General features: G+C 40.2%; 3 protein-coding genes across 3 annotated transcripts; all 3 read left to right on the top strand.

The window, feature by feature from the left end:
• Nucleotides 1-595: 595 nt before the first annotated feature.
• On the top strand, nt 596-2,118 carry AK88_03947 (uncharacterized protein; the record flags this gene model as incomplete). The annotated part of the gene is made up of 3 exons (XM_012481557.1): nt 596-1,208; nt 1,377-1,438; nt 2,017-2,118. The coding sequence occupies 3 exons, from the start codon at nt 596-598 to the stop codon at nt 2,116-2,118; spliced, it is 777 nt and encodes a 258-aa protein (XP_012336980.1).
• A 3,010-nt stretch (nt 2,119-5,128) lies between these two features.
• On the top strand, nt 5,129-12,316 carry AK88_03946 (uncharacterized protein; the record flags this gene model as incomplete). The annotated part of the gene is made up of 1 exon (XM_012481556.1): nt 5,129-12,316. One exon carries the CDS (start codon nt 5,129-5,131, stop codon nt 12,314-12,316), a length of 7,188 nt encoding a protein of 2,395 aa, XP_012336979.1.
• A 1,297-nt stretch (nt 12,317-13,613) lies between these two features.
• AK88_03945 (uncharacterized protein) lies at nt 13,614-14,681 on the top strand (the record flags this gene model as incomplete). Its single annotated transcript, XM_012481555.1, has 1 exon — nt 13,614-14,681. The coding sequence occupies one exon, from the start codon at nt 13,614-13,616 to the stop codon at nt 14,679-14,681; it is 1,068 nt and encodes a 355-aa protein (XP_012336978.1).
• Nucleotides 14,682-14,786: the final 105 nt, after the last annotated feature.

Raw genomic sequence — 14,786 nt, 5'->3', positions numbered from 1 at the left:
TTTTTTTTTTTTTTTTTTTGTGTGCACGTGGTTTCTGCCCGGACCTAGTAACGGAGTGGCACTCCTCAGATGTTACTTTTTTCGCAGGGCCCAAGCGTTGATCTACGCAGGTGTGCGTAACGATTGGCAAATATGTGCCCACGTGCAACATCTTTGTGGAGATCTCTGCGTGTTGTTTCTGCCATGTTGTGATGGGCCATTTCACTACCATGGAAAAATCGTGCGTCCGATTCATCACACTTTTATATACACTCTGTATATACCTGGTTGGACGGAAAATTCCCGTTCCTCCACAATTTGGAGAAAAAAAAAATGGGAAAAAGGAACACATTAACTGTATTGCAGAGGCAAAGGTGCACATATACCGTCAGGCTGTTACCTCTTTGCACTACATTTAGGGGTAACCATTTATTTATGATGAAACTTTTATTGAGGCTATATTCAGCACTTTTTCATGATTTAAAAAAAAAAAAAAAAATTTCTTATGTGCTCACATTTAATACCCATCGATGACGCATAAGAAGATGCCAATTTTATCTCCCCTTTTCGAAACAACAAAGTCCAATTCGCACTTGAAGAATCCGTGCCTCCCAAAATGTGCCACTATAAAACACACGCAATTGAAACGGAAAGAGGTTTAATAAGCGTTTACTTTGAACAGCAAACCAAATTATATTGCTTGCTTCACACTGCGAACAATATTTTACAGGCACATGTATATTCCCCCGACGATTTTAAAGACGCCGAATGTATGCTCGATAATGCCGCTGTCGGGCTAGGCACGTTAAGCAATGATCAGGGAAATGATGCAGGGGATGGACACGCTGATCAGAATAATGGAAATTGTTACACCTCCGATGGAGATGGCAACCGTGGCAATAGGCATCTCGCTGATGTCAGAGGGAAGGAACATTTAAAATGCAATAGCGTCCTCACGTACATTAAAAGAGGCTTTCACTACTTTGGAAATTTCAACATCAACATTTTGTACTTCTTCATGAACAAGCACAATATTGAGCTGCGCTGGGTTGACAACAAGGAAATATTGCGCAAAATAAAAAACAGCAAAGACAGTACCTGTGCTACACTGTTCGATAACAATCAGTTAAATGACAAAACGTTAATCGCATTCGTCGTGAATATCGTTCGGGTCAACCTTTTCGATTTCTACCACCACCGGCATTTTTACACGATAAGGAAAATTTCAGGTATTCCTTCTGTTTCATAAGTGAAGGAGCGCAATGTGCGACGTGGCACCTTACGTGCAAATGCGTATCCACATGAGTATACGCATATGTGTGCCTTTTGGCTGAATGCGAACAATTGGCGCAGTTACATTTCTGCCTTCCCCCCACACAATTTCTTCCCCACGACAGGGATGTGGTTCCAGTTGGATTCCTCTTTGAGTAAACCCGTGTTGTTACCCACAAATGAAGACGTACGCAATATAAGGGAGCGAAGTGGCATGCAGACAAATGCCTCTACCCATCGCAGTTACGCGTGCGCGTGGTACATATAATGACCATGTTTGAGAGCTTAATGATTCGTAGATCCATAGGTAGCTCTGCGCTGTCACAAACTTTCAACGCGTTCCCTTCTCTTTTTACAATTATATTTATGCACACGAGGGGGATCACAACAACCTTGTTTATGAACACAAATGGGGTAAACGTTTAGCAAAAAGGCAGGGCAACGCATAAACTTCCCCTTTTGTCTTATTCTGTTGAAAATTGATGTGACTTTATTTGTTAGCTACTCATCTTCGAACACGATTTAATATGTTATTGCTTACGCCCCTTTATATGTGCACAAGTTTGTGTACGCCCTGGTGCTTTTCTTCAACTGCCGTTTGTGCCACGTTACATTCTCACGCCTTTTTCCAGCAACTACAAAGATAATATTGGTGAATACGCGCATATGTGGAACTATCGACCCACACCTGTACACACGTATCCACATTTGCTCATTTCCACGTGCGCCCACCCCTCCCATTTTTTATTTTTTATTTTTTTTCAGATAAACAATCACTTAGTAAAAATAGTAAAGGATAACAAATTTGAAAAATCTGATAATTATATCATACAAGTTTTTAAGAACGAGAAGAATCACCACAAATAAGTTGGCCATAACATTGTGCATGCATGAAACAGCTTTTTTTTTTTTTTTTTAAAAACAAATGACAAAAAAAAAAAAAAAAAAAAAAAAAAAAAAAAAAAAAAAAAAAAAAAAAAAAAAAAATCAAGTAATCAAATAATAATCGCTAGTAACTACGAAACGAATTTATAATTTCCAAATTTTTTTGTTTTTTTATTTTTTTCCTTTTTGTTTAAGTGTTCATTTTGAATGCATCCTTTTCGCCATTTCGCCACAAGTACATTTTTGTTGCGCGAGCAGTACATATTACAATACTTAACCGTAAGATAGTAACCATATAGCTCTTTTCATCCAAACTGAGGAGTAAATAGCAACAGGAAAACGCCAATCGGTAGTCTCATGTTTTGTAAATTGAAGAAATTCCCAAAATGAGCGACAAATCCAGGAGAAGTAAACATAAACGATGAGTACCCACTGCGCGTACCGCATCACTTGCATAATAATGTTGCCCTTTAAAAAAACGCACAAATGGGGAATCACACATAATATATATATAAGCATTTGCCGCTTTAATTCCCCCCGCCCTCCTCACTGCCCTTTTTTTTAGGCTTTCTTTTTGGAATCACTGTTGTGCTAATATTTTGCTCATTCGCTGCAGTATACTCTCAGAGATATATGTGGTAAAACACACATTTTAATCATTAACCGAAAGAGTGAAAAAACAAGAAAAAGCCTCGCAATTCTTTTATTTTATTTATTATTATTATTTTTTTTCTGTCCTCCGCTCAGGATATTTGGAAGCATATGTGCATCTATGCTGCTAATAATCGACTTGATGTTTCTTGGCGTCGATAAATTTAACTACGATCCATTTTATTCGTAATGACATAAAATGAGACTGCGATGTACATTCGCATATAATTCATGTTGGAGAAGGAGAACGGGTGCTAAAATGCTCCTCATAAGAGTGTACCCATGTGCATTTATATATGTGTACGCGACTGAAATGCATACCAGCTAGTTCCCTTCATGTGGTTATCCAAAATAGTGATTTAAAAAAAAAAATAAATAAATACAATTTGAGAGAGAACGGCCCCTTTGCGTAGCAGAGAGAAACACCATTTGTAGAATGGGGATGGGGCATATCTTACAGTCTTATCCCCATATTTTTGAAAAAACACCAAATTGCTCTCATTCACACGGTGCGTACGTTACTATTTTCTTTTTTTTAGCAACTGGGAGAAAAAACATTTGTGAGACGAACATACACAGCCAGCTGTAGCTGACGTGCGACAAACGGTGGAACTACGCCCGTGTACACAAAATGAATACCATTATCAGGAAATTGTAAAAAGGTGTGGTACACTGCTTAGTGCCATCACTATAATGATACAGTACAGTACATTACATCATAGCATATAGTTACTCCTATGTTGTATGCTGTCCCTTTTTTTTTAGTTTTATTTTTAATTCATTTCATGTAGCCTTTTTTTTTTTTTTTTTTCCCTCTGCGGAATGTTTTTTTTTATGTTGCTGCTTTAACGATAACCATTTTTTCTTAATGCTTTGATAATGCTAAAAAGAATTTATGTCGGAATGTCGTTGTGGGTGAACACACATAAAGATTGAAATGTGCAAAACATCGAAGCGACTGGAATCGTAGAAAAGAATGTCATTCTGTGATATTTTTCCACGTATAACGAACGGAAACGTGGTCGAATAAAACTTTTCGCAAAGCTGGTATGCGCAACTGACGCAATCGCTCAGTTTGAATGTTTTGTATTTCCTTTTTTTTTTTTTTTCTTGCAACTCCCCCAAAGGGCTAACCTCCTTAAAGAAAACATAATTGCAAGCACAACTACAAATATGAGCAAAGACACCCACCGTGGCGTCATTTATGTAGCGACGCCGACTGCGCAAAAGGCAGTACTCTCCCATTTAGTGACTAACATGCTTTGTCACCACTGCGCATAATTGTCTTACGTAAAATGTGTGAGGGAATTGGCAACAAGTAATCTGCGTTAATGAAATATTGATGCGTAAATCGTTGTGGAGGAAGGGCACGTCATTTTATGTGCCAACTGTTAGCCATGTACTATTCTCTATCATTGTGTACGTTTTTTTTTTTTTTTTTTTTTTTTTTTTTTTCCCATGTACGCCTTTTGGCAATAGTTTTCCTTTCCTTCAATCTACGAGCGCTTTGACCACCAAGTTCGTCACACGCAATTTAGTCCCGTTCGTGCGCACCAAATCAAGTGTAATTTCCTCCCGTTCGCGCATCACACCAATTTTAATTTCCTTGCATTTCCTTGTGTTTCCACTCCATTTTGTGATGTATTTTTCCCATTTCGCCATTTTTAAATAACGTCAAAGAGAAATATTCACCATTTTTTAAATTCACCTTCAACAATATATGAGTGACAAAAAAATATATATGTATGCATGTATGTATATATTATGTGCTAAAATGATCCATCGTTTTCCCAGCGGGGAATGCAAAAACGCTATGCTGAACAATATTGTCAATTTCTTAAAAGGTCCACCGAGTGTATATCTTCCTGCATTATCACTCCATTGTTAAGTTGTGTAAACGTTTGGAATCCTGGCTGATTCTAACGAAGAGCATAGCCCTGAAAATACGGGTACGCGATTAATTCAGTATTTTTTCCCGCAGAGGTGTATGGCCAGGCGCGTATTCTACGTGTCATTGGTTTGCATGTTGCCCATTTATGTTCCACGCCTCCTCATTACACCTTTTAAACCCTTGTAATTCATGCCGAACGCCTTCGTGCATCCCTATTTTTGCCATTTTTAATTTTTACGAGTGTTCAGTACACACACAAACACAAACGCACACACATCCCTCACCCGCTCCATGTCTGAGTTACGCGAAAATTTCAGCAACATTCACTTGTTTGTGAAGTTTTGTTCCAAGGGTCCAGAGTGTGACCGTTCCAACTATCCAGCTGTTCTGTTTCCACACCGGTCCATCCCCCTTATGCATGTTTACACCTTCTCCCCGTGTGCATAAATAATGTTCAAAAAGGACATCCAAGAATTTTATATAAAGAACCACATTGAAAATATTTACATTGTAAAAAGACACCATGCAGATGGCAACGTCGAGGAGAAAAAAAGCAGCGTTCTGTTCAAGAGCATCGATGAATTTGTTCGTGTCCTCATACAGATAAGAAAATATGACAAGGAAATTAAAAAGATATGTATTACAAAAAATGGATCCAACATTTCAACAACGTTACAAGAATATTTAGACTTTTACGTAAGTCATTTTGGGCACAAATTCCATTCGTTCATTTTGGAATATAAAAACAGTCTAGTCAACGATGATCTGAAAAATCATTACATTATAAAAAAACTTACTAAAAATGATATTGAAAATGTAGCCAAGAATTCCTACGCACGGGTAATGTTCATGTATGACAGTGTAAAATATTTACTTTACTATATAAAGAAGAATATTACACAAATGACAGAAATTAATGAGAGCTTTGTAAAACTTTTGATGAGCTACTTGCGGGTCTCTGTGAACCCGCTGAATTTGATTACACATGTGTACTTACATGGGTACAAGGCTGTACCCTCCGTCGATCAGGAGAAAAAAGAAAATCTCCCCAATCAGATCAGCCAAAATGGACCAAACGAGACGTGGAAGGAAGTGTCACCCATAAAAGACAACCCCGTGGTAGACTTCCCCACAAAGGACCACTTCTTCTGCAACGAACTATGCCAATTTGTGTGCTCTTACGGGGACTACATCATAAAACACACCATAAGTAGTAGCTACGTAGAAGTCCTCAACAGGGGTGACATTATCAAATCGAAATTGAGCATATACGAGGCAGCTAAAAGACATATTAGAAGTTATATGATGAAGAAAATATGCTCCTATGCCAATTTTAAGGACTGTAATCTAAATGCCCAATTTGAGCATGCTACCATTTTCAATGCATACGAAGGGGATCTAATTAAGTTCCAAAAAATATTTAAAAGATTCACGCAAGTTGGTAGTGGCTATAAACATGTCAGCATGTCGCGTAGAAACTTTTCTTACATTTATGAACTTATTCTAGCAGTGTACTTAGTGAAAAAATGCCTCATTCATTTGAACGAAAATATCGACGCAGTTCTTCAGGTAGCCCTCTACACTTTGTACAGCGCCGCAAAAGTGATTATCATTTATTTGTACTTCAATCTGCCCAAACACATGTCCCATTACTTTTTAAATGTGTATCTTCTCTTTTTTAAGAGTAAAAACAAAAATAGTGAAGGTCAAAGGCAGGGCAATAAAACCGCATACATTATGAATAGAATGAGGAGGACTTATAGAAATGTCCTGCAGTATGTTGTCAGGCGGGGGAAGGGATCCAGCGAAGGTGAGCAACACACCCAAGACGGGATGCCATCAGAGGAAACCCCTAATGCAGTAAACCCTTACGAAGTAAACCCTGACGAAGTCACCCCACTCGAAGGCAAAATCAAAGTATCGGAAAGAAAACGGTACAGAAAAGTCCTCAACCTGTTATACTTCCAAATAGACAGTTACGACAAAAAATGGGCGAAACAAAAAAGCAAGCAAGAAGTGAAGAAATTTGTCCGTCTTCACATTAATGGGTCTGTCATACAACTCAAGTATAACTCTGAAGTCCTTTTAAGAAAAAAAAAAAAATGCAATAAAAAGACGCTTTCAAAAGTGGGCCCCACAGAGGCTGTAAAAGATAGTAGTCAACGGGTGACACAACAAAACGGTACAATATCGTGCATGAAAAAACGAGCGAACCTTGTATACCCTGATAAAATCGAATATATGAAGAGGTATGCTCCTCTATACAGAACCAAATGCAGAAGCAACACAAAAAAAGGAGGCAAAAACGCTCATCGAAATAGACCTGTTCATATACAAATAAACACAGTGAACTACTCGATGCACAACCGGCTCATATACAACTACCGTGATGATGATGTCTACGCTAGGAAAGAAAAAAAAAGTGATGAAGAAGGAGAAGTGAGCTCGTACAAAAACAGTAGAAGTTGCGCAAAACACATCATCGGGAAATTATTGAACTGCGTGTTGAGTAATCTACGAAAGGGGAATGAATTCGCCCAAAGCAACACGCGTGACATTCATGCCATCGACTCATTTGACGCTGATGCACCGAGCAACCACAACGGAAGTGACGATTATGAAGATAGCCATTGCAGCGGCCCCAATGAAGAGGTTGCTAAGATGGATGAATCTATTACCTGTCCTGTTCAGACCATTTTGAATGAACATGAAAAGGGCGGAGATACTCCGGAGTCGTGTTACCTGTCGAGGAACGGCTCCATACAGAGTGAAGCAAAAATGAAGTGTGAAGTTTTGTCTGCAAGGACACTTGATAAAAGCAAATCTGAAATAAATTCAGTCCAAACGGTAAACAGCAAGGAAATCCAAGAGGGTGAAGAAGGAAGGGACGAAGTAAGTAGCGAAGACGGAGGGATACCCTCTAAGGAAGTGGACCACACAGTTAAGCGGCAAGAGGATGAGATTGTATACACCCAGTTGGATCCATCCGTGGGAAAAACACATAGCAGTGTAGAACAGTCACCCCAAGAGAGCTTCGAAAAAAGTAAGAAGAAATACGCAGAAAATGAAGAGGTTCAAAGGGGAGAAATCTCTTCTCCAGAGAAAATACAAAACGGAATTGAAAAAATTGCATATGGCGAAAAGGCCGATGACTCCCCCAGACACGGCTCCAAAACGGAGGGACACACTGAAAGGGAAGAGTTGGAAAAGGAATCGCTCGAAAAGGAAAAACAGAGGGATGACTCCGAAGGAGCATGTTCACCACAGAATATAAGCCAGGCCCTTTTGCAGTTAAGAAAAAAAAACAATCGCAGAACCGAGGGAAAATATAAAATGTTCTTTTCAAACAACTCCAGCACGATGGACGCTTCGTCGGATGATTATTACCCGTTCAAGACAATGAAACAAAAGGCAGAAAGGGAACGGAGGAAGGCTGCGGCGAAGGCCAAGAAGAAGGCGAGCTCAACGAAAAAGGGAAAAGAAAAATCGAACATACACACAAAGGGAAAGGAAAAATCGAAGGAACCTATAAAGGGTAATGAAAAATCGAACGTGCAGACAAAGGGAAAAGAAAAATCGAACGAACCGATAAAGGGTAATGAAAAGTCGAACGTGCAGACAAAGGGTAATGAAAAGTCGAACGAACCGATAAAGGGCAAAGAAAAATCGAACGAACAGACAAAGGGAAAGAAAAAGGAGGAGAAATCCAAAAAGAAAGAAACGGATCAGGCGTCCAAAACAGGCAGTAGTAAAACCAATAAGAGGAAATGGTTAGAACACACTGAGGAGGAAACTATTACAAAGAAAAAAGGCAAGTCGAACCGTTCATCCAGTTATCATTCGATGAAGAACGATAATTCGAAACGAAACAAGCTCGTGCAGGGGAAGGAAAAAAGCAGCACTACAGACAGAGTTACGAATAATCAGTTCAGGAAAAGGAACACTGGTATTGCAACTGAGGAACGCGCTATAGCCACTAATGGTGAGGACTTCCTAGATGAGCATAAAGGCGGGTCAGCGAACAACTCACAAATGAGCAAAGCTAAGCCGCCAACAGCTGATGATACGACAATACACGGCAGTGCGAGAAAATTAATCTTTAATGTGTCACTGAATGGAAGCGAAGGGGGAGAAGAATGCAGTCCATTTAAATATGAATTTGGTGGGCGAACGAGCTGGGGTTTGAATGTGTCGAAAGGGCATGAGCCCATTTGTGGTGACCTCGATGTGAGTGACCACCATTACAATTCTGATGTCCTCGTTTTGAATGAGGATAATCCCTTATGGAAGGATGTGGACGAATCGCAAAGCGTGTCACGCATGCACGGGAAAAAAGATAAAACATATGAACAGGCCTATAAACGTCTTGATGAACAGCTTCGCATAGACAAAGACATGCCTCAATTCGACATGCCATTCATATGCACGCAACAAGTATACATAAACGAAAGAGTATATGACATTGTGAAAGACACAGAAGAGAGACTAAAATTAATAGTAATACATTTGTTCAATTATTACATAATCGGAGGTATATTTCTAACCAACCCGTTCAATAGAGCCCAAAGGGAAAGGTACAGAAACTTCACAAGCATACAAGAAAATATCAACGATATAGAACACACCAAAATATTTAAGTATAGTAGCCACGAACTTATGATTGGAAATATTAGGAGGAATACAAGGGTGTCTTTGATGGGTGGTAGGACTTCCAAAAGAGTAATGATAATTTTGAATAGACAGGGCAAAGGATTAAATGGTGCCACATACAAATGTACAATTAATAACGCGTTGTATGCATGTAAAGTTCAGCAAAGGTTATACTTGGCGAAGAAAGAAATATTTTTCTCCTACATTTTGAAGACCAGAAAAATGTTGAAGCATAGGAAGTATTCTGAGCAGCGTAAGAGAGCTCTCGGTATGGGGGGGAAGACAGCTGAGGTCAGAAGTGACTATAGCCGCCAAGAAAGCGGCATAAGTAGTAGCGCCGAGCTATTCTTCGAAATTTTCGTCAAGGGCAATTTGTACATGTTCCCGGATGAGCTGCACTACAAGGTTCATACGGCGGACGGCAGCTCGGACAAAAGTGCGCGCAAAGGGGAAGGGCAACGAAAGGGAGCCAAAAGAAGAGGCAACAAAGGAAACAAAAAAGGAGACAAGTGCGAGGGGGTACCAGAAGAAAAGGATAACACGGAGGAAAAGGCAGAACAAAATAGCGAACGCAGAAAAGAGGACAAGTGCGAAGGCCAGGCCGAGGAAAAGGCAGAACAAAATAGCGAACGCAAAAGCGAGGGGCAAAGCGAAAAGCACAGCTCTGAAGGCGGCACATCCCTGCTGATCATGGGGACGCACAAACACGTGACCACGCTCAATGAACTCATAAACACGTTCATCAGAAAGGGCCACCAGTCCATAAACGAAGAGCTGGTGTTGTTCATCGTGTACCACTTGATCGTGGCTTTGTTGCAGCTGCACGTACTGGATGTGCTCCACGGAGACGTCAAAATAGACAACATATTAGTTGCAAAGGACGAGAAGCTTCTGCTCCAGATGCAGAAAAGTAAGAGAAATAGCCCAAGGGAGGCACCCAGCAGTTGCATGGGGAAGACGAAGGGCAAATCAAAGAGCAAGAGCAAGCCTCGCACAGAAGGCAATAGCGATAGCAGCCGCAGCAGTAGTGGTACTCGCAGTGTTCCCGCCGGTAGCAGAAGTAGCAGTAGTGGCGTTCGAAGCGCATTCGGTGGTAGTAGCACCTTCATGTCTGAATACATGCTGAACGGGAAGGGCACCAGGAACCCGAACTCCTTTCTGATAAAAAAATTTCCATTGAACATATTCCTAATCGACATTGGTAGAGGAATTGATGCAAAGAATTTCAGGAACTATCTGTTCTATGGAGAAAAAAACTGCGATTGCTACAATTTCCTCTCAGATTCTATTTTTACCTACCACATAGACTTTATAGGCATCGCGCAAGTGGCTAGCTGCTTATTATACTACAAGCATATGGGGTGCACAAAATATAAATACGATGAGAGCATAATGGATCAAAACTACACTACCATTAACAACCTGAATTTGACCTACATGACACACAACAAGAACTTTATGAATAATAGCAGTACCCAGGTTAAGATAAAGAAGAAGGAGGCTCCTAAGGGTAAGAAACAAAGTAGGTGTAAGGAGATCGAAAGTTTTATACAGGTGAAGGAGCGCGCCTATACGGAGGATGAAGGGAAGCAGGAGAAGGGGTGTACCGGCGAAAGTGTTTGCCTCGAGGGAGGGAAGACCACGGGGAAGAGCTCGCACAGTACAGAGAATGGTCCGCATCCCGTGGGACTCCTCCAACGAAGCCTTAACTGTGCAGGAAACAAACAAAAAGAATCAGACAAGGGGAACAAAGGATCCGCTAATAGTAACATGGCGCCAGAAAGCACCTACTTTATAGATTACTCAGGAAATATCCCCATGGATGATCGTGATAGAAAAAAAATCGAAAGGTATATTGACCAAATGAAAAAGAATAACGAAAATTGCTACATTGAACAGGAAGAAGAAAGAAAAATAAAAAACTTTTCCGTCAGGTTACTATCCAAGAGAAAAAAGTATATAGAATTTTGGGAAATTTTTTTTCATCTTCTGTTAAACTTTTGCAATGTGTACGAATTGAGCTCCGTTAGTTACAACAGCAAGGAGATCGGCACGAATGTTGACAAGGCCAATTTGTTCCATCACAAGGTGATGAATAAAACGGAAAATTACTACTTTGACTTTTGCAAAAATAACTGGGAGGAGATTCCACAAGGGGACCAACAACGGAAAGATGTCTGCATGAAGGAGAAGCTCCATCCATTTGATACAAGCAATCATAATTTGTATACACCTAAAGCGGAAACCGTCTGGTTTAATGGGGACAGTCACAACGAAAGTGCACTTGAGGATGTCCACCATACGGATGAGGCCAAACAAGAAATCGGTAATCTATGTCACCACGACAACACCAGCACCGATGATGACAGCAACGCATGTTCGATGAAAAAAGGCCGCTGTGATGTTGAAAAAGAGGCGCTAGAAGAGAATCCCAGGAAGCAGACACATAATGAACCACACAAAGACAATAGCCACCAGGTGGACAACACTAACGCAGAAAAGGAAATCACAAAAGTTGTCTTAGACAAACAACATGAACAAACGAATGGAGACCAACCACAAAGTAATAGTAAATATTTTTTTATAAAAAACTCCATTTCGAATTTAAAAAATATAAAAAAGAAAATGCACAAAGTGCAGCACAAAATAGAACGGGACACATTTGAGGCTAGCATCAAGGGGAAAAACGACTCCTACAACTTCCCTAGCAAAGAAGAAAATTTTAGCTTGAAAAGAAAAATGATATTCTTTGAGAATGAACAGAATAGACAAAAGTGCAGGAAATTGAATGACCAGAAGTACTACGCGAAGGAGTGCCGCCCGAACGACACCAAAAGGTTCACCAGGTATGTCAACAAGCTAATGAAGAAGAAAGCCATTTTTGTCCTTATGTTTTTAAAAAGGACAATTGAAAAAATATTTGATGATGACACAAGTAGGCAGGAAATTTTGCTCAGCGAGATGAAAAATGCGGTGGCTTTTTTTTGAGCCATGGGGGTTGGCCATTCCAGTGGTCGTCTTGCACGTCGTTGTGTGGCCTCCATTTCATCGTTCCCATGTCGCCAAAAGGGGGACCTAAATATATGCCTCTGTCCAGTCCCTCGACTCATCTGTTTTGGCCTTATGCTTATATATGCTTATCAGAGCGATTCCCCACGTGAAAGCAAAGCATATTCCCACAGGTTTGCAGACGCACAGAAGGGGGGGGTTGGTGTATACGTGTATGCTCGCCTGCTACATGCATGTGCATGTGACCCGGTTGCTGCACTTCCCTTTGCGACGCCCCATGCTGCAGCAGCACTTCTCCAGCCGCTACACGACCTGTGCTGTGCACATATCACTTTTGAACAGTCACTTTCCCCATTTTGTTTTACGTTTTACGTTTTACGCTTTTACGTTTTATGTTTTGTTTTTTTTATTTTTTTTTTTGAAGTCCACTTAAATTAAATTTATGATGAAATTGCAACGGCTGCGGCGACATCCAGAGCAGATCCATGTTTTTGTGTTTTGTGTTGTTATTATTTTCCTTATTATTTTTTTTTTTTTTTTGCCATTGTTTTTGCCTTTTTCTCACCTCTTTTTAACCTCCTTGCCGTTTCCGTTATCTCGTGCGAGTAAAACGGAAGGCAAGGAGCGCTCGTAGTGACCTTAGTAGTGGCCCCAAGGGTGGCCTAACTTGTAGTTCGTCCAGTAGTTGCGCAAGCACTTATCACTGCTTCGCTTCGTGGCACTTCTCGACACGTCGCGTCAGTTTACTTCGTTTCTCTGCCAAGCTTATAGGTCCTGCTGAGCACACACCCGTTCTCACCGTGCGGGAGAGAAAATTTTTCTGGGGAGCATCCGCCGTTGTGCTGTTTCTACGAAATAAAATATTTTAGCAAAGCTGGTTGTCCTTCCCGAGGGGATGCTGGAACAACACGGTGTGTATATACACGTATACACTTAAATATATATATGTACGTTGGAACGCCATTGTATAGCCCCCCGCACGACCTTGCCGTTCATACCCTTTCGGCGTTAATTTCACCCACAAGGGAAAGGGAAGCATGCATCCGAGAAGAGATTTACACGGAATGCAATTACAAATGAGTTGGTTAAGGTAACGGAGGGGGGAAAAAACCAATACAGCGTAGTGGTCACGGTAACTTTTTTTTCCCTCCCTTGAGCGGCTTCTTTTATAAGCTGAACAAACAAAACCATTCCATGTGCGTGTGCGAGCGAAATATAGGTCTCCCCCCTACACACATGGGCACTTTTCAAGCCCCCCCTCTGCAATGCCGGCAAAATGAATAACTTTGTAAAAATATTCCGGTCAAACTTCATAGACATTAATGCTGCAAACAAATTTGAAATTTTTTTAAAAACGATACTGCGCATTTATAAGACGCCGGCCCGAACGCACCTGCTGGCGCATGCAGCGGACATATCGGCCATATACGCGGTGAAGCAAATATATAAATATATGAAGAACGATGAAGAGGGAAGGACTATATTGAAAGAAAAACCGTTGCTAATACGACAGGACATACAATTTAATGAGTTAAAAAAACTACCAAAAAATACACTAGGGTATAAGTATATGGAATTTTTGGAAACGTACAAATTGCATGCACATGATAGAGAAGCATCTCATTTTTTTACAGATTTAAATTATTCTTATATTTTAACAAGATATAGACAGATCCACGATATTGGCCATGTGGTTTACAATTTAAATATTTCCATCGAGTCTGAAGCAGCACTGAAATTAATTGAACTCGTGCAAACGAAATTACCAATAACTGCGCTAGCCGTTTTAGTAGCCCCCTTCATGACACCTCTATATCGTTTTCAATACATTTTTAAAGACTCCATTCCTTCCAATTTTCTATCCCTCAATTTTGATTATACCTATAATGATGAGTACAATTATGTGGACGAATTATCCATCAAACAATATGAGTACAATTTGACTGACTACTTCCATGTGGATAAGAGAAACGACAAGAACTTCTACTCGAAAATGTACCAATACTATTTTAACAATATAAATAATTCTTCCGCCGTCCGGGGTTCCATCATGTACGGATTTGAAAACAAAAGCAATAATGATATTATATATGACCATCCCAATAGGGAGTATATTTTTTTAAAAAATTTGAAAAAAAAATATTTTCTTTTTCAGTACAAGCCAAGGAAAACTTTACTACGCGAGTTGTATCCGTGGGCATACATGGCGGGCGTGTCAACAACGAAACCGCTGCATTCCATCCATATTGAAAAATGGCTGGACAAAGACATTGATTTGTTCAGGCGCACGTACAATATTTCTCCCCTCCCCGATCACTTGAATTTGATCGCTGGGATAAATTGAGAAGGGTACAGAAAAGTACATATTAAGAGGTGTAAAACGAAGCGGTGTTTGACGTCCCCTTACACGGGCTTGCGGTGCGTGAATTCAATATGTGCTTTTTTTTAT

The sequence above is a fragment of the Plasmodium fragile genome, assembly GCF_000956335.1.
Source record: "Plasmodium fragile strain nilgiri unplaced genomic scaffold supercont1.50, whole genome shotgun sequence".
Lineage (NCBI taxonomy): Eukaryota > Apicomplexa > Aconoidasida > Haemosporida > Plasmodiidae > Plasmodium > Plasmodium fragile.
This window is presented reverse-complemented; position numbering and strand designations above follow the sequence as displayed.